The 20096-nt window shown below is 45.9% G+C and overlaps 1 protein-coding gene across 5 annotated transcripts in view; it reads left to right on the plus strand.

Annotated features, from left to right (window-relative positions):
• The window catches only part of brinp1 (bone morphogenetic protein/retinoic acid inducible neural-specific 1), a 405294-nt gene that overhangs the window by 105955 nt on the left and 279243 nt on the right, over positions 1-20096 (plus strand). For all 5 annotated transcript variants that reach the window (XM_038782650.1, XM_038782649.1, XM_038782646.1 and 2 more), the window contains exon 2: positions 7728-7995. In XM_038782650.1, coding sequence (XP_038638578.1) covers positions 7778-7995 — 218 coding nt within the window. In that variant the 5' untranslated portion in view covers positions 7728-7777. The remainder of the gene's footprint in view (positions 1-7727; positions 7996-20096) is intronic.

Consider the following 20096-nt stretch of genomic DNA (forward strand, 5'->3'; position numbering starts at 1 on the left):
GAATTCAGACAGCTCAAGTATCAGTCTTGCTACAGCGTGGTTTCAGGTTGATTAACGAAGCACGTGCTTGGAATCCATTGTGTTTTGGAGCAGGTAACAGTCAGGCTATTAACATGACAGTGGAGTCACAAACAGTTACCTGTGTCTTTGGAGATACAATGGCCAGGATTCTCCCTTTTGGGAGGTGGATGGTGAAGGGATGGCGTGAGTTCGCACATGCATGGAACGGCCGGCGTTATCTCGCGCATGCGTGAACCGGCCGGCATATTTCCGTGCATGCACAGACCGGCTGGCATATTTCCGCACATGTGCGGGGGGGGTTTCTCTTCTCCGCGCCGGCCCCTGGGCAATAGGGTGGAGCCCGACAGGGGCCCGCGCGGAGGAAAGAAGTGCCCCCACGGAACAAACCCGCCCGCAGATCGGTAGGCCCCTATCGCATGCCACACCACCGTGGGGGCACTCCCGGGGTCGGATCTTCCCCCCCCCCTCCCACTGCCCCTCGAGGACCGCCCCCGCACACTTACCTGCCAGGTACCGCTGTGAATGAGGTGAGTAATTCACACCGGCGGGACTGGCCAAAACTGGACGGCCACTCGGCCCATCAGGGCCCGGATAATCGCGGGGGGGGGCGCTGTCAACGGCTCCGACCGGCGTGGCGGGAATCCCGCCGCTGCCCGAAAATGGCGTTGGAGAATAGGAAAGCCGGTATCGGGGCAGCGGGGCGGGATCTGCGCCTCCCCCCTGGGATTCTCCGACCCGGCAGGGGGGGTCGGAAAATCCCGGCCTATGTCTCTGGTGACCAATGTTCTTTTTAGAAATGCAAATAAACTTTGTGCCAATCCAGGAAGGGCCATCAGTGCCTTTATTAAGGAAAACAATACTCTGCTGGTTTTTCTGAAGGTTAGAGTATTGGTTTGGCAGAGTATAGCCTTGTCCATCTCTAAAACTAAACTGATAATTTTAAGGAGTAGCCAGGTCGATGTGGATATGTATTTATATTTTCCTTCCCATCTTTACCAGAATAAATTTAAAAAGAAAAACATATCTGGGCTGTAAGGAAGGAGTGAACGAATAGGATTAGTTTGATCCCTCATTCAGTTCCTGGCACAAACATGATCGGTGGAATGGCTCCCTTCCATGTTGTATGATACTATGTTAAGTCACAACATTTCATATTCTCTTTGGCTAAACTCCAAGGAATCTTTTCAATGGTGCTTTGAAACTCTTAACATAATACTTATAAAGGTGTTATCTTGGCTCAGTTGTCATCTTTGAGACAGAAGTGAGTAGGATCAATGCACTTCCAGAGCACAAGATTTTCTCTCTGATTGTATTTCTGTTAGGTGTTTGTGGGCAAATTTCTGGCCAAACTTGTCCCAAAACCAGGCGGAATGGAATGTTGGAGGTGTGGGTCTTCGCCTGCCGGCTGCAGAATTGGCAGGAGCCCCAATGCACCTCCACTGAGGAAGGCTCACTAGTTACGTGGCCATCATTAGGTCTTCTCCGGGATGTAACTCCACAAAGCTTTTATTACCGTCCCTGAGATTGATCTCTTGTCCATTTTCACTCACCAGAAGTGTGAGGTCAAGAAGGGACCCAGGCCACAGGTGAGTGAAGGTGGGATGGGTTCGCAGGGAGGAGGTTGTTGGCTGAGTAGAAGGTCGAGGGGGTCTATAGAAAATGCACTGGGGGGGCTGGGTCTTAGAGGGTCCTGCCCTTCCCGATGCAGGGTCCCTTGATCAGGTGTTGACGAGATTGGATTTGACTATGATCCTCCATATGGTTGAATCATCGCCTGGTGTACATTATTCAGACACCGTGGGCGGGATTCCTCCGTACCCGGTGGGGCGGGGGTCCCGGCGGGACGGAGTGACGTGAACAACTCTGGCGTCGGGCCGCCCCAAAGGTGTGGAGGATTATGGGCTAGGCTTGCCCCGGAGTGGTTGGCGCTCCGCCGGCTGGCATGGAAGGCCTTTGGCGCCACGCCAGCGGGGGCCGAAGGGACTCCGCCGGCCGGCGCTGATCCGCGCATGCGCGGGAGCGTCGACATCATCCCCGCATATGATAAAATGGGTTCACCTACGCGTCGGCCATGGCGGAGGCTGACATGGCCGGCGCGCAGGCACAGGCCTGCCCGCGGATCAGTTGGTCCCAATCACGGGCCAGGCCACCGTGGGGGCACCCCCCCGGGGCCAGATCGCCCCGCGCCCCCTACAGGACCCTGGGGCCCGCCCGCGGCGCCAGGTCCCGCCAATAAGGGGCCTCGTCCAATTTACGCCAGCGGGACTGGCATAGGACCAGCTGGATTTCGGCCCATCGCGGGCCGGAGAATCGCCGGCGGGGGGCCCGCAGACCAGCACACCGCGATTCCCGCCCCTGCCGAACCTCCAGTGCCGGAGAATTTGGCGGCCGCCAGGGGTGGGATTCACGCCCCCCCCCCCCCCCCCCCCGGCGATTCTGTGACCGGGGGGGGGGGGGGGGGGGGGGGGGGGGGTCGGAGAACCCCACACCAAATCTTCCCAGAAGAGGAAAGTAGGGCAGAAAATGTCAAGGTGGAGAGAAATTTTACAACAATGATAAAATGCCAGGCATAGATAGCAGTTATTGTTCATTGGGGATGTGGATAACTTGTGGATGTTGTTTTAATTTCTTTCTTTCTAGCTTTTGTTTAGCTAGCTGCGTTCCGCAGACCTATTTAAAATGTTATTGTACTGTGTCATGCAGTCAATCCGTGAACTCTTGCTTTGTCTGCTCGCATCTGTTCCTTACCTGGCTGCAGTGGCATTTTGTACTGAGCTACTTGTAAATCACCGATCACTCAGTGAAAAGCCACTTATTTTTTTGTGCACAACTAATCATAGTTCACTGTGTGACTTGAAAGCTATAATGTCCTGATGTGGAAACAAGATCTAATGAGACTGTTGGGATCTCTATTCGACAGTCAAAGTTAATAAACCCAACGGGTGTCTAATCTGTTATCAGAGCTGTTTGCTCTGCTCGTGAAAGCGTACATTGTCAATGTGTGAAATTCTTGGCCAGACTTTTCCTTGGCTTTCCCGACACATGACTCAATGACATAATTTGAGATTGCACATGTTATTGGAATGCAACAAAAGGTGATTTTGATGTTTATACTTGTTTGAGGGGTTAAGGTTTGACTGTTCTAGGGACAAGTGGTTGGACTACGTCTCCAAAACAACATACCCTTGTTCTTGGTCAGGGGTAATCTCTGTAGGGGTTGGTAGGGCAGGACAGGGATTGAATATCTGGTTGCTGCTTGCAGCTTATTTTGGGATGTACTACGAGCATGTTAAATGTGTCAAAAATTATTGTTTTATTTCTATACAAGACATATTAGACATTTTATCTGTAGATTTCGAGGGAGGTGGTGCTGTGATGGTAAAGTCACTAGATTAGTAATCTAACAGAGGCCCAGGTTACTGCTCTGCGAGCATGTGTTCAAATACCACCATGGTTGCTGGTAGAACGTAAATTGAATTAATCAATCTGGAAAGCTGGTCGTAGAAATGGTGACCGGGAAATTATCACCTATTGTCATTAAAAAAAAACCTCTTGTTTACTAATGTCTCTCGAGCGAAAGAAATCTGCCATCCTTACCTGGTCTGGCCTCCCTGAGACTCCAGACTCTTTACTGTTTTTAACTGGTTCACTTTTTTTATTTAAATGTTTTTATTCTCCATTTTCACATTTTCCTTCAAAATTTACACAGACAATAAACGGGAACAAATACAAAATCAATCCCCTAAACAATAACAACGATCCCATCCTCCCACCACCCCAAACAACGGCCCACCTGTCAATATATGCATCCAATAAAACAAACCCTCCCACGGTGGAAACAAAAAACAAAGGAGAAAAAAAAAAGGAGTCCGGGACCGCCCATGGTCACCATTAACCTATAGAGTCCACTCCCCCCCTCCCCCATTACACTAAATGCCATCTAACCTCTGAAAGAGTACCGTGCATAATACCCAAGAGTTGTAAGCACCCCCCCCCCCTCCCCCACAGCTCCTCCCCTCCACTGCCTCTTGTAAAACTCCTCCCCCCAACCTCGGTTCCTTCCCCCCAACTTTCCATCCCAGCTAGACCCCTCGGACCTTGTTCTTCCAGACTCCGATGGCCGCAGCCCCACCCCCCACCTCACTCCCGTTCACTGGCCGGCTTAAACCAGCCAACATGGAGTCCCCCGCTCGGGTCCCTTTCCCCCTTTGCCGGCCCTAGGAAAACCTAGAAATCCCCTTTTAGCACACAAACCCCGCATATCCACCTACCCCCCAAAGAGCCCTCCTTTCGAGTGAAAGTCCCATCACTTCCCTTGTCCAAATATATACAACATTGGCTCCTTTAGCCCATACACCCGCACGCAGTGAAACAAAAAAGAAGAAAATACAGTCATGAGGTTACATCGACACATGGACGTTTCTCAATTTCTCAGTTCTGCCACTATCCTTCTGCCTTCGCAAACTCTTCCGCTGCTTCCGCCGTTCCAAAATAAAAGTCCTTGAACTTGTAAGTCACTCTCAGCTTCGCTGGATATACAATGCCGCACTGCACCTTGCTAATGTACGGTGCCCTCTTCACCCGGTTGAAGGCAGCCCGCCTCCTCGCCAGCTCCACCGTAAAGTCCTGGCATACACATATACCAGCTCCAGCCCACTGCACCAACTGCTTCTGCTTGGCCCAACACAGGACCTTCTCCTTCGCACTGTACCTACAGAAGCACAGAGTCACTACCCTTGGGGCTCACTCGCCTTTGGTACAGGCCTCCAGGCCTCCACGACCGATGAGCCCGATCCAGTTCATAGCGGGAGGGATCCTCCCCCTCCCCCAATAGTTTTGCCAGCATCGTGGCAAAATACTCAGTTGGCCTCGGTCCTTCAACACCTTCAGGCAGCCCCACAATCCTCAAATTCTGACGCCCAAATCTGCTTTCCAGGTCTTCCATTTTTCCTCGCAGATCCTTGTTAATCTCCATCACCTTCCGCATCTCCTTCCCCATCGAGGTAAGTTAATCACCGTGCTGCAATAATGTCTCCTCCACATCCTTCAGTGCTTCCCCTTGCTCCCGCACCTCCGCCACTGCGCTCGCCACCGCCGTCGTCACCGGGGAAATCGCCTCCTCCAGCAGCTGAAAATCTCCCTCATCTCCTTCCTCATTGTCTCCATGTATTTTGTAAACTGCCTTTCGAATTCTGCAGCCATTACCTTAGTCATTTCTTCAGCCATAAGCAATGTGGCCTCCCGTGCTCCAGCCTCCATTTTCCTTGGTGACCCCATGGTGACCTTTCCACTCCCTGACGGACCAGCTGTTTTTTTTAACGGCCTTTTTTTGCTCACCCTTGACATTTGTCTTTACTGTACCTTCACTCTGCCTCCTCTGTGCCTTCTTCCTGCTTTTGCCACCTCCGTGGACCCTGGGACCGGGCTTAAAGCCCCGAAAATGCCGTTCCCGAACGGGAGGCCTCCATTGTGCGCCTGCCTCCCGCCCGCCATCTAACTGGTTCACTCTTAACTGCCCTCTGAAATGGCCTAGCAAGCCACTCAGTTCAAGGGCAATCAGGGATGGGCAACTAATATTGGCTTTGCCAGCAATGCCCAATTCCCATGAAATAATGATATCCATCCAGATATAAGGATTACAAACCTGCTTGCATTAGAAGCTATTCTCTTTTCATTCTGAAATTCATCACAGAAAAAGCCCAATCAACCCATCATACAAAGATTACATACATGGAACATACAGTGCAGAAGGAGGCCATTCGGCCCATTGAGTCTGCACTGACCCACTTTAGCCCTCACTGCACCCTAACCCCGTAACTCATAACTGCTCCTAACCTTTTTGGGCACTAAGGGCAATTTAGCATGGCCAATCCACCTCACCTGCACGTCTTTGAACTCTGGGAGGAAACCGGAGCACCCGGAGGAAACTCACGCAGACACGGGGAGAACGTGCAGACTCCACACAGACAGTGATCCAAGCTGGGAATTGAACCTGGGACCCTGGCACTCACTGTGAAGCCACAGCGCTATCCACTTGTGCTACCGTGCTGCCTGCTACTAGCTCATAGCTGCGCACTCTGGAGAAATCCAGAAATGATCTCACTGCCTTGGTCTCAACGAATTTCTCTGTAAGAAATACTTATCCAGCAATGTTCTCACTCAGTTGCTGTGTGGCAAAGTGTTCTATGTTTTTAACAAGCTTCTGCATAATAAAAGCAGAACGTGCTGCGCAATCTCAGCAGGTCTGACAGCATCTGTGGAGAGAGAACGGAGCTGACGTTTCGAGTCTGGATGACTTTTTTCTGTCAAATCTGAGAGAACTGGAAATAGGATGGGATTTATACTGCTGTGGGGGTCGTGGGGTGTGGAGTAATGGGGATGGATAGAGGGCCAGCGACAGGTGGAGATTGACAATTATACCACAGACTAAAAGACAAATGGACTGCAAATGACAAAGAAGGGTGCTGATTGTGGCACAGGAAGATATCAGAATATGTTAATGGCAGAACAGAGGTAAGCAGTGTGTCAAAGGACAACTTGGAGTGGGGAACAGATAGACCGTGCATAACAAGGTTATTCCTGACCTTCCTCTTCATTCTCTTTGTCAATATTTAAATTGATGGCCCCTCATCACTGATTCCCAAACTGGAGGAATCTGTCTTTTCCTTGAAATCCAATCTTTCATTGTGTTAGAAACCTGTGTTCAATCTCCACTTGGCCCATTCTGATTCACGGGAAACAGTCCATATTCTCACACACCTCCATTATTTCATACTCCATGTGGGAGTTTACAATGCGCAGTTGCTTTCAAGCCTATGATTTGTGATGTTCACTCCTAACCACTGGGTCTTCCTGGATGGTCAAATAAGATCTTTTCAGGAAAAGCACATCGTGACCAGCCAGGAGCTGCTTCACCCTGGAAAACTGGTGGTCCATTGGAACTCAAAGGTGCACTTATATATATCCTGTTTGGATGGTGGGCTTAGAGTGCCACTTGCACAATGGACCATGCACTTGCACCGTAGTGAAGATGTGTCTCTGTGACACACCATTACTGTTTCTAAGAAGGGAGGCATGGTGGTGCAGTGTTTAGCATAGGTTCCATCCAGCCACAGGTCACTGTCTGTGGGGAGTTTGCACATTCTCCCTTTGTCCACGTGGGTCTCACTTCCACAACCAAAAGATGTGCAAGGTAGATGGATTGGCCATGTTAAATTGCCCCTTAATTGGAAAAAAAAAGAATTGGGTACTCTAAATTTATTTTTAAAAAACCTAAAAATTGCTGTTTCTAAGAAATAATGGAGTGAGTGATTGAGGCCTTTCCTTATAACACATCAAGGTTCCATGGTAATTTTTAAATATTCTTATCTTTCCCTTTCTGGACCAGCTAATTGTCATGGGCCCTCCCTGAGTGAAATGTGCTGAGGAATTGAGACACTCATGTTCTACAGTCAGAGAAAAAGTAAAAGGGGAGAGGTTATTGAGGTTATTAAAATATTGAATGATCAAGGTAAAGCAAACCTAGATGACAACAAAGGGTACAGAGTCTAGAAGGAGCCTGAGTGAGTTCAAATGCAGTTGGTTGCTAAGCTTGAAGAGTCCAGGTAAACTTGATGTTAATGACCGTTCCTCATCCTCATCTTTTCTTTTGTGTTGTTCATGCTTTAAGAAATGTGCTAAAAACACCTCCTGTTATTCCCCTCCAGGACTCCACAGAATGGAGCAAGAATGAACAGAAAGTGGCTGAAAGAAAAGCATGAACTGGAGGTTTATTGAATTCATCTACTTACTGTTTATATGGGACCATATAACAGTAAAACCTTCCCACCAGGATCCTACAGCCACCCAGAACCATGTCACCAAGCAGTTTGATTGGCTTATATCGGACAGGGGTCCTTTCCACAACTCAAGGGGATATTTATCCTTTGTGGAAAGATATCGTCAAGGATTTACAACCAGATATAAAATATATAGGTAATTTTTTACAATTTTATTAATTATATTGTGTGGGTGTGTTTTTGTTTGCCATGCAGTGCCTGAGAGGCATCCATTTAACATCCATCCTGCAGTTTTGTAAATGGGATATGCAGGCACCGTATAAACAGACTCTCGTTATTATTTTTAATATTGCAAAAAAACCCACCATTTTAAAGTTTTGACTGCAGCTTTCCCACCCTGCTTTTTGGTTTGGTACCGTAACTTCCTATTTTTCTTTGTTTGTAAAAGGGACAAAATATAATTTGCTTACAAGCAAAATCTTACGAATAAACTGTTACTCTCTGTTAGACATGGCTTTAACAGATGACTCTCTGTTGCCTCCCCTCTTCAACTATTAGCATTCCTCAGCCAAAAGGCCCATAAGCCTGTCTTTCATTTTTAAAAATTAAATTTAGGGTTCCCAATTCATTTTCTTTCCGATTAAGGAGCAATTTAGCGTGGCCAATCCACCTACCCTGCGCATCTTTGGGTTGTGGGGCTGAGGCCCACGCAGACACAGGGAGAATGTGCAAACTCCACATGGACAGGGACCCAGGCCGGGATCAAATCTGGGTCCTCGGCACCGTGCGGCAGCAGTGCTAACCACTGCGGCACCGTGCCACCCCGCCTATTTTTCATTTGACATGAATTTAGCGACCCTTAACTTTTGATGCTCCAGTGAACATGACTCTTTGAATTCACTTCAGACATTGAGGCTTTCAATTGTTGACAGTATTATGTAAACAAAGGAAATGTGAGTCGAATTGTGTATTTACTGGGTGCTGATGTTCACTCAAGATTTTGTCAATTCTAACCTTACTAATCTACAAACCTAAAATGGGATGCAAGCTTACCAATCCTCTGTCAGAGGTTGGTATTCCAGGCCTTCCTGTTATTTGAGTGCCAGATTGAGTGAGGGAATGGGACAAGATCGGACAACAGCTAATTTTGTCATTTCTGCTGTAATTCAGTGCGTTGAGATGTGGATGGTGCCATAATGCCAGTATAACCATTAGGTGGAGTACTCATCAGCCTTGTGCAGAATGCTTTCTTTTGTGTGTCGCACATCTATGTTGAAACCTGCTGCCTGTTTTAGTTTTCACTTGCTGTGCACACTGCTTCATGATTTGCTTATAATTCAGTTGTTTTGAGTCACATATCCCTGAATCATTACTTTCTGAATGGAAGTCAGTGTTTACAGAGGAACATACAATTGAATCATCGGGTAGAAAACTAAACACTCTCTGGGAAATATTGTCAATTATGGTGCATGTGGATATGCGTGTAACATTTTTTTTTGTTTGAGCAAACCTAATAGTCAGGAAACAATGGATATTCCAGGTCTGAGTTCTGGCAATGGGTTTTTGCATTAAGTATTTCTGAGCACAATTGCTCCTCTTTTCAAAGGGATAATTTGGGGCCTTTGGATTTGGGAAGTAGCGATGAGGGTGAGAGAGCAAATGAGAACATTCCATTTCAGCCTGAAGGCAGCCTGTTCCCTCAAATACTGGGACGGAGCAACCCTCTGGATCACAGCTTGAGTTCTAATGCTCTACTTCAGAAGAAAGTTCATTGAGTACCTTAAGCAGTTTAGATTCAATATGACAGCCGCAAAACACAGAGGGAAGCAGTGAACCTTTAGCTTATATGTGCTAAAAGAAAATGCTGGCCCTTGGTCACATATCAAAGTGTAGGATTGCCAAATATATCTGTTGTTGCAGCCACGTACGGGGTGAAATGGTTCCCCTGTTCACCCTTTCCAAGTTTGATTGCCACTTTTTTTTTAGTGTGAATTTCGGCAGAACATGCTTGCCAATGCTGCAGGAATCTCTCTATTTATGCTTCCTGATAGTAAAGAACTAGTCAGACAGGTTTTCTTACGGCTAACAAAGAACAAGATAGGTTTATTGAAACTATTTGCTGAATTAAAAGAAAAATGACTACGACACACACATATACACACATACACAACAGTGCAGATGGCAGAAGAAGAGAATGGGCTAAAAAAATTGTGTACAGTTTGTGAAGAAGATAAAACAGGAGTATATGGTTAGCTGCTCTTTGGTTGGTCTCAATATGGTGATTCCACTTTGCACCTGATTTGTTCAATTATCTTCCTGGGTATAATTGTATGGAGAAGATGTTCATATTTTATTCCCAAAAGATCTCAGTTTACAGTAGATTTTTCTTCTCAGATTGGTTACTTTGCAAATCCAGGCACAATACTTCCAAGAGCATCAGAGAGCAAACCGCATCCGCCTATTTCAGTACAGCATGGTCTTGATCTCCCTCTTGGTTGCTAAACCATAGGTGGGATTCTCCGTAGTGATTCTGCCTCGCTACCGCTGCCAGCGAGAATGAAGAATTTGGCGCTCAGCCAAATCTCCATTCAGTGTAGCGGTACCGGAGAATCCCGCTGGCATGATGGAACGGAGAATCCCGTGCAACATCATAAAGGGCCCAGCTGGCTGTATATTCTCGAGGAATTCTATTAATCCATTAATGTTGTAGCTATTGTTTTAGAACAGGTAATTGCATTTTAATGTCTCACCTCAGGTATATTTTACAAGTTTCAGGAGATGTGGGGCTGGATTCTCCGATTCTGGGGCTGTGTCCTCACGCCGGCATGGGAACGGTGACATTTTACACCAGACAAAATGGCCCAAAACGGGCACTGATTCCCTGTTTTGCTGGAGGCGAGCAGGACGGTAAGGTTGAGCACCCGGCTCTAGCTGCCGATCCGCTCCATGAATTGCCGGGTCCGTGGGCGCGCATGCGCACGTGCACGGCCTACTGCGGCCGTGCTGTGCAACATGGTGGCGGCTGCTCGCAGACCCGGCCCGCGAAATAGACCGCCCCGCTTCGGTTGGCTAGCGTGCCCTGGACTGCCCTACATAAGTGCCCTCAGCCCCGAACAATGTCACCTACTGCCCGCGATTGGACCTCCCCTGGCTGTGGCGGCGCTGGACTGAGTTGGCAGCCGCCATGCCGACTTCCCGACGGAAAAAAACGGCCGGTCGGGGGCGGAGCAACGGGTGGCGGGTCTCAGGCAATGCCCTGAGGTCGTTGATACGTGGCGCGGCATACTCCTAGTGTACGCCGCTTTGGAGAGGGCAGAGCATCGCAAAAGTGGTGCCGACCCTGATTTGGTCGGGAACTTGGATTCTCCGGCCGTTCGCTGAACGCGATTTCGGCGTCGGTTATTGTGTGTGTGATACTCTGGTACTCCTGCCTCGAGACCGGACATTGCTGCACAAGGTCAACAGGCCTTAAAATGGTCCGTCAAACTGTTCACCGAGTCCGCAATGATTCCCGTGGCACATGGGGCAGAAAGATTTACTCCTGCATCTTTAAAAAAAAAGCACATGCTCATAACACTTGACCTATACCTTGAAGCTTCATCACAAGACTTCTTCCCTCCAACTACCTAACACAGTCAAACATCCTCGTTCTTCCATTTTCAAATAATTTGCAACTAATGAACTGAGGTGTTGTTATGATCATGGGAGGAGGGGGAGGAGGCTCCCCTCTTATCCCACTCCTTGTTTGAGTGCAACTCTTTTTTTCTAAAAGAATATGTGTGCCAATTCAGTGAGTGTTTGACTGTTTACGTGCTGTGACTATAAAGTGCACAAACAGACAGGTTCCCTTGAGTTTTAAAAAAGAAGAGAGGATTGCGTTATTGTAATCAACCCAATCTAAGTAAAATAATAGAAATGCTCTAATTTTGATGCACACACACACTCAGGCTTGCATGCACAAGTAAATATTACAAAGTGAAAGGATAGATTATGTGACATTTTAAAGTCAGCATGGTGTTGCATTGGTTAGCACTGCTGTCTCACAGCGTTGAGGTCCCAGGTTCCATCCCGGCTCTGGGCCACTGTCCGTGTGGAGTTTGCACATTCTTCCCGTGTTTGCGTGGGTTTCATCCCACAACCCAAAGATGTGCAGGGTAAGTGGATTGGCCATGCTAAATTTCCCATTAATTGACACAAAATGTAATTTCTTTTAAAAAAAAAGTGAAATTTTAACATCCAGTAAAGATATACAAATCTTGTAGGTTACTGACGTTGGTTGATCCAGGATGAGTTTGGTGGTCACTCGGGATTTGGCGTCAAGGAAGTTTAAAGATGTTGCTGGTCGATTTATCTTTTCATCCAGGGAGAGCAGATGCTGGGTTGATTTCTTTAAATAAGCTGGCTTGTCACGTGATCCTCTCTCATCAACTGACCGGTGACCCAAATATGGTCACAACTGCTGGATTCAAAGTGCCAGATTTGAACTTGGCTAGATTATGGCTGGCTGAATTTCTGTCTCAGCCAGAATCCTTTGCCTGAAGTAATTCCACCTGATGCTTTTTCCAACCCAGTTGAGTCTCAATTTCCTGTGAATCGCTCAGTAGATGTGGTTCATTCATATTCTTAGAACATAGAACATAGAACAGTACAGCACAGAACATGATTCTTTCTCACATGATTCTTTCATTGAGGGAGGTTGGCTCTCCTTGATAGTTTTGGAATATTTCATGTATAGTGAGGCAGTTGTTAAGTCACTTTTGGAACTGCAGTTTGAAGGTGCAGGAATGTTATCTTTGTCTTTTAAAAAATGAAATCATTGGTTTTCAACTGGTAAATACATAAAGCTATTTTTGATACAAAACATGGCTTTGCAAAGCTTCCCCCCAGCCAGAATGGAATGTTGCTCAACTAGCATTTTGTTACAGTGTTGTTCAAAAGGTCCACATTCATTCATAAAACTCATTCTTCAATCTTACACTGCCACAGCTATAGGAACATAGCAGCAGGAGATGGCCATTAGGCCCATTGAGCCTGGTCAGGCGTTCAAACAGATCATAGCTGATTATCTACCTCTTGTGCCATTTTTCCCGACTATTCCCATATCCGACGATGTCGTCAGACTATAAAACCATAAGACCATAAGGAGAAGAATTATATTGGATTGCATTTGATTTATTGTCACGTGTACCGAGGTACAGTGAAAAGTATTGTTCTGCTGCAGTCGTGACAGATGGTTCCATGCTTGAAAGAACAGAGGACATACATAAATAAATAATGTAAATATATAGACACTGGCATCGGGTGAAACATAAGGAATGCAGTACAACTCGGTAGAGAAAATGTGTAAAGTGATCAGTTCAGTCCATAAGAGGGTCTTTCAGGAGTCTGGTAATATAAGAACATAAGAACATAAGAACTAGGAGCAGGAGTAGGCCATCTGGCCCCTCGAGCCTGCTCCGCCATTCAATTAGATCATGGCTGATCTTTTGTGGACTCAGCTCCACTTTCCGGCCCGAGCACCATAACCCTTAATCCCTTTATCCTACAGAAAACTATCTATCATTATCTTAAAAACATTTAATGAAGGAGCCTCTACTGCTTCACTGGGCAAGGAATTCCATAGATTCACAACCCTTTGGGTTAAGAAGTTCCTCCTAAACTCAGCCCAAATCTACTTCCCCTTATTTTGAGGCTATGCCCCCTAGTTCTGATTTCACCCGCCAGTGGTAACAACCTGCCCGCATCTATCCTATCTATTTCCTTCATAATTTTATATGTTTCTATAAGATTCCCCCCTCATCCTTCTAAATTCCAACAAGTACTGTCCCAGTCTACTCAACCTCTCCTCGTAATCCAACCACTTCAGGTCTGGGATTAACCTAGTGAAGCTCCTCTGCACATCCTCCAGCACCAGTACGTTCTTTCGCAGATAAGGAGACCAAAACTGAACACAGTACTCCAGATGTGGCCTCACTAACACCGTATACAATTGCAGCATAACCTCCCTCGTCTTAAACTCCATCCCTCTAGCAATGAAGGACAAAATTCCATTTGCCTTCTTAATCACCTGTTGCACCTGTAAACCAACTTTTTGCGACTCATGCACTAGCACACCCAGGTCTCTACACAGCAGCATGTTATAATATTTTATCATTTAAACAATAATCTCTTTTGCTGTTATTCCTACCAAAATGGATAACCTCACATTTGTCAACATTGTATTCCAGCTGCCAGACCAGAGCCCATTCACTTAACCTATCCAAATCCCTCTGCAGACTTCCGGTATCCTCTGCACTTTTTGCTTTACCACTCATCTTAGTGTCATCTGCAAACTTGGACACATTGCCCTTGGTCCCCAACTCCAAATCATCTGTGTAGATTGTGAAGAATTGTGGGCCCAACTCTGATCCCTGAGGGACACCACTAGCTACTGATTGCTAATCAGAGAAACACCCATTAATCCCCACTCTTTGCTTTATATTAAATAACCAATCCTCTATCCATGCTACTACTTTACCATTAATGCCATGCATCTTTTTCTTATGCAGCAACCTTTTGTGTGGCACTTTGTCAAAGGCTTTCTGGAAATCCAGATATACCACATCCATTGACTCCCCATTATCTACCGCTCTGGTAATGTCCTCAAAAAATTCCACAAAATTAGTTAGGCACGACCTGGCCTTTATGAACCCATGCTGCGTCTGCCCAATGGGAAAATTTCCATCCTGATGCCTCACTATTTCTTCCTTGATGATAGATTCCAGCATCTTCCCTACTACCAAAGTTAAGCTAACTGGCCTATAATTACCCGCTTTCTGCCTACCTCCGTTTTTAAACAGTGGTGTCACGTTTGCTAATTTCCAATCCACCGGGACCACCCCAGAGCCGTGAATTTTGGTAACAGCGGGGAAGAAGCTGTTTTTGAACCTGTTGGTGTGTTAGGTCTTTTACATTTGGCCGATCGAGTCTGCTCCGCCATTCAATCATGGCTGATATGTTTTTCTTCCCCATTCCCCTGCCTTCTCCCCATAACCCCGATCCCTTTATTAATCAAGAATCTATCTATCTATGTCTTAAAGACGCTCAGTGATTTGGCTTCCACAGCCTTCTGCGGGAATGAGTTCCACAGATTCACCACCCTCTGGCTGAAGAAATTTCTCCTTATCTCTTGTTTTAAAGGTTTATCCCTCCAGTCTGAGGCTGTGTCCTTGGGTTTGAGTATCGAGAAAACTAGCGATTTCTATCTGACACATGCTCAGTGATTGAGCTTCCACAGGACTTTGCAATGCAGAATTCCAAAGAGTCATCACCCTCTGAGTGAAGAAATTCCTCCTCATCCCAGTCCTAAATGACCTGCCCCATATTCTGAGATTGTGTTGCATGATTTTAGACTCACCAATCAGGGGAAACATCCACACTGTCACACCCATTTCTAATTTCACAAGTTTTAATGAGACCACCTCTCATTCTTCAAAACTCAGAGAATACAGGCCCAGTTCCCTCAATCTTTCCTCATTGGACAGTCCCACCATCCTAGGGTCTTACAGGTATTATCATAACTGTAAGAACTGCAATGGTTAGTGAATTGTCTAGAGTAGTCACTAGAGGGAGCTACAGATACAACTATATAAGGCATTGATGCTGAGCTTTATGGGTGAGAGTAGTCCAGGAGTTAGCTAGAGACAGTCAGAAGTATTATTAGTGTGAGCTAGAGCAGATCATAGTTTAAACCAGTGTTAAGATTAGTGGTAGATGAGTGCAGTTGACGTGTGAACAATCAACTACTATTTAGAAGTATGTGTTGAATCCAAATTAGTAGTGTCAATAAATTTATAGCTTTGTTAAGTTCAAGCTATTTTGTGGCCTTTGTGAACACTATGCCAACCATCCTCCATTAAGCAACACAAAGAATACCACACATGGAATAGTCCGGTGAACCTCCATTGCATTCTCTCTATGATAAGTATATCCTTCTTTAGATAAGGAGACTGAAACTTTACACAGTACTCCAAATCTGGTCTCACCAAGGATCTATACAATTGCAGCAAGACATCTTTACTGCTGTACTCAAATCCCCTGGAGGGGATTGAGGCCAACAAACTGTTCTTGATGGATTACAGCATGCCTTCTTGATGGATTACAGCACTGGCATAGTAGCTTACAGTCACTCATGAGCAAGGACAAGCAAGTCCCTTTGGACACCTCACTTCTCAACCTCTCACCATTTAAGAAATGCTTTGGTTTCCTGTTATTTATCTCATTCACATTATGTCTCATCTGACTGGGCCTCTTGACGAGCCCCCCCACCCCTCCAACTACCCTCCTGATCCCAACTACATCCTGATGACCCCCACCCCCAACAGAACATCCACATCTGATCTACTCCCCACTCGCCCACACAACTGCCCCCACTGACCCTCTACCATTCAACCAAGGACAATCTAACAGTGGCTGCCACTCCTCGGAAGTTCTGGCCCATATGCCTGGGGGGGCATCCTACCCTCTTCACATCCCCCTCCCCCTCAAACCTGGAGGAAACGAACATTATTTCACCTTTCCATTTCTCCCCTCAAGATCCCCGGTGCAGTGTCTGAGAAGCTTAGAATTCACTCTCTCCCATCTCGTACCATTTCTCACCACAGATTTACACCTTGCACTCTCAGTACTTTTAAAGGGATGCAGCCTCTAAGTGGTGCTCGGAAGTTACAGTTTTGCACCTCTGTTAATGTATGCAGTGAATGCTAGATGTGGCTGCATGAATTCATAATTATCCTGAGCAGACAGCAGAACGTTCATGTGCAGTCTGCAATCAAAGAGATCAAGTTCATTCCACATTGTAAATGCCGCACCAGTTTTTAGGGCGAAGTAATTCAGGACCCTCTTGGGTTTATGTTATATCTAATGTCAGACAGTGTTGATGATGGTAATACTGTGTCAGAGTGCCAGTGGTAAATGAAGCTGAAACCGCAATGTAGACTTTACGGAAATTGCTCAAAACTACAAAGCTGTCATCTTCCGATCTAACTTGTTCACAAAGAGGGCAAAACTTTGAGATTTGCAGTGCCAAAGAAGTGGCTTAAGAGCCACTTACCAATAAAGTAATGGAGTGATAATTACATCCTGACATTTTCATAGTTATAAATTCGTACCTGCTGGACATTCATTAATGTTACTCCATTATGCACTTCAATTTTTCTCGTCGAATCAATGTTAAATACTCTGAGGCAATGCACAGTCATAATTAAGAACGTGAAGACACGCATTATTGTGATTCATTCGTTTCTAAATTGGATTTAGATGCAGCAGAGTGCACTCACTGAGTGCAGCAGTTTAGTGTCTGCAGACCTGCTAACTTGAAAAACAAAATCTGACCAACAGTTATGAAGAAGCTGGCAGCTGAGGACATCTCTGCACGGGGAGAATTGTGATTTCACTGAAAGTACAATCGCATGTCGAATTATTATAACTTTGGTTGCTCGTGTGCACGAGATTCGCCCATTTTGATCGGCTAAAAGAAAGAGAATGTACCCAGTGACACAGTGGCACTGCTGCCTCACAGCGCCAGGGACCCGGGGTCAATTCCGGCCTTGGGTCACTGACTGGGTGGAGTTTGCACTTTCTCTCCCCGTGTCTGCGTGGGTTTCCTCCGGGTGTTCCAGTTTCCTCCCACATTCCAAAGATGTGCAGGTTAGGTAGATTGGCAATGCTAAAATTGTCCCTCAGGGTCCAAAGATGAGCAGGTTAGGTTGAGGTATGGCATTACGGGGATACGGCCGTGGAAGTGGGCCTTGGTTGGGTGCTCTTTCAGAGGATCTGTGCAGATTTGATAGGCCGAATGGATTCTTTCCACACTGTAAAAATTCTATGGATTCTATACTCAAGAGTGGAGTTTGAAACTATCACTACGATGGAAATTGTTGAGGGGAAAATAACTTTTGAGGTTTGAGATTTTAACTGAGTGCCTGCCCCTCCACAAAATTTAGAATCTTGACCAATCAGCACATTTTCTGGCATTTTAGAACCTACTGTAATTATTAGAATCCGAGATGGTCCCTAGTTATTCTAAATATGAAAAGACTTCAGGCTAATTTAACAGGATCTACATTCTTTCAGTGGGAGTCTAATCTCAGATATGTCACGTTGACTTCTGGACTGACTCCTTTTCAGACACCCACCCCTAATAATCCCAACCCTTTCCTGAGGCAAAGCTCTTTGTCTACAATATCAACAAGGTTAATTTGTATCTCTGTACCTCACTTTTAACCCTGTCACAAATACTTATTTTCACTGGCAATAAGTATCATGACCTGCTGCAATAACTTCCTTTGGGGAAAAGAAATGTGAAGTGCAAAAAAACGATGGCTGAAAGTGTTGCTCAGTTCCACTTTGACTGCCTTCAGAATGAGGTTTGCATAAACAAACTTCAAAGAAGCGAAACACAACTTGGACTTGGCAATGTCCCCAGGAATTGGAAAACAGTTTGATTCACATACTTCACGTCATTTGCCTCACCGAAATTCGAAGTCGGGGAATCCATTTTCTTGAATGAAGTCAAACTCATCGACACTTCAACTGACCCTGTTTAACCTTGAAAATTCCACAAGTGCAGTTATGAAAAGCTCAAGTATAAAACCTTCACCTTAGGGAAACATCCACCTTAAATGAGCAGATGTATTAGCCCTTGCAGCCACCAGGCAGTTCCCAATGGATTCCTTCAGGAAAGGAGGAGGTTTTCAAAAGGTGCATTTTAATACCTTCTTTCGAACTTAATACTAAATTCATATATCCATAACTGTGACTCGCTTGACATTTTAACAGCATTCTGCCTCAGATTCTTCTGTCACCAGCAGCAGAAAGTAGTCTCTCATTGACTGCCTTTCAAAAAAATCAACAATTTCTAGTTCCACTTTACAGCTGATCTCATTGGCTCTGATAACCTCCAGGCCCGACTTTTTTTTGGTAAATATTTTAATTGAATATTTTTAAATTTTATACTAATACAAAAACATAGCACAAAAACGGGAACAGCTCCCCAAACCCCCTACCCCTCCAAACCCCCGACCCCTCCTAACAGCTAACACTGACCATCTCTTTAAAATATATAACAAGCGGTTGACATCTTATATAGAACCTCCCAATCGACCCCTCAGCGTGAATTTAACTTTCTCCAAATACAAAAATTCCAGGAGGTCCCCCAGCCACACCGAGGCACTGAGTGGAGAAGCTAACCACTCCAGCAGAACTTGCCTGAAAGTCCCAGGCCCAACCTTTAACTGGTCAAAAGAGTTTGTGCTGATGGTTAAGACCATAAAATGTAGGAGCAGAAGTAGGTCACTCGGCCCACCGAGTCTCTCCGCCATTCAATGTGATCATGGCTGATCTGATATAATCCTCAACTCACTTTCCCGCCTTATCTCCATAACCCTTGATTCCCTTACTGATTAAAAATCTCTCTATCTCACCCTGGCTCTCTGTCGTAAAGAATTCCACAGATTCACTACCCTCTGAGAGAAGAGATTCCTCCTCATCTCTCTCTTAAATGGGCGACCCCTTACTCTTTGATTATGTCCTCTGGTCCTAGACTCTGCCACAAGAGAAAACATCTCCTCAGTATCTACCCTGTCAGACAACCTGGGAATCCTATATTTTTCAGTAAAATCACCACTCATTATTCTGTTCAATCCCTGCCTCACCACCAGCAACCCTCAATCCTTTCACCATCCCAGCAAAGTAGTGGCTGCCCTACTCTTGGCTTCATGTGCTTGTGGATCGCATGTAAGGGCAGGATGGTTCTGATGCTAAAAAAACAGCTGGGATTGGGTCCAGTGGGAAGCTAAAATAATAAATAAATCCTGAAACCGCAATCCAACCCCATTTAAAATTCATGCACTTCTGATTTTACTGGCGACGTGACAAGAGGTGGGCGATCAAGAGGGAGAATTGTTCTTCAAATGCAGATTAAATCCTTCAAAGAGGTTGAGTGCCTTCAGTTCAACAAGATCTCTGCTTTTCCCCCATGTTGGCTGGCTTCCCATGGATCAGGAAACCCAGCAGGTAAAAGAGAAGGGAAGGGATGAATCTCGGAGGAAGGTTCATTTAAATACTTGTGGGCCATGAATTGTTGGTTTATTTCCTCCACACCCAAGAAAAATATCTGTAAGCACCCAGATCATCCCTGGCCCACCCTGTCACTGACTACCCACACATCCACCATCCTAAACTGTTGACCCCCAGCCCATCTGGCGATTGATTACTCCGCCCCCCCTCCGACTTGCCTCTTCCTGACATCCCATGATC

The sequence above is a fragment of the Scyliorhinus canicula genome, chromosome 21 (genome assembly GCF_902713615.1).
Source record: "Scyliorhinus canicula chromosome 21, sScyCan1.1, whole genome shotgun sequence".
Classification (NCBI taxonomy): Eukaryota; Metazoa; Chordata; class Chondrichthyes; order Carcharhiniformes; family Scyliorhinidae; genus Scyliorhinus; species Scyliorhinus canicula.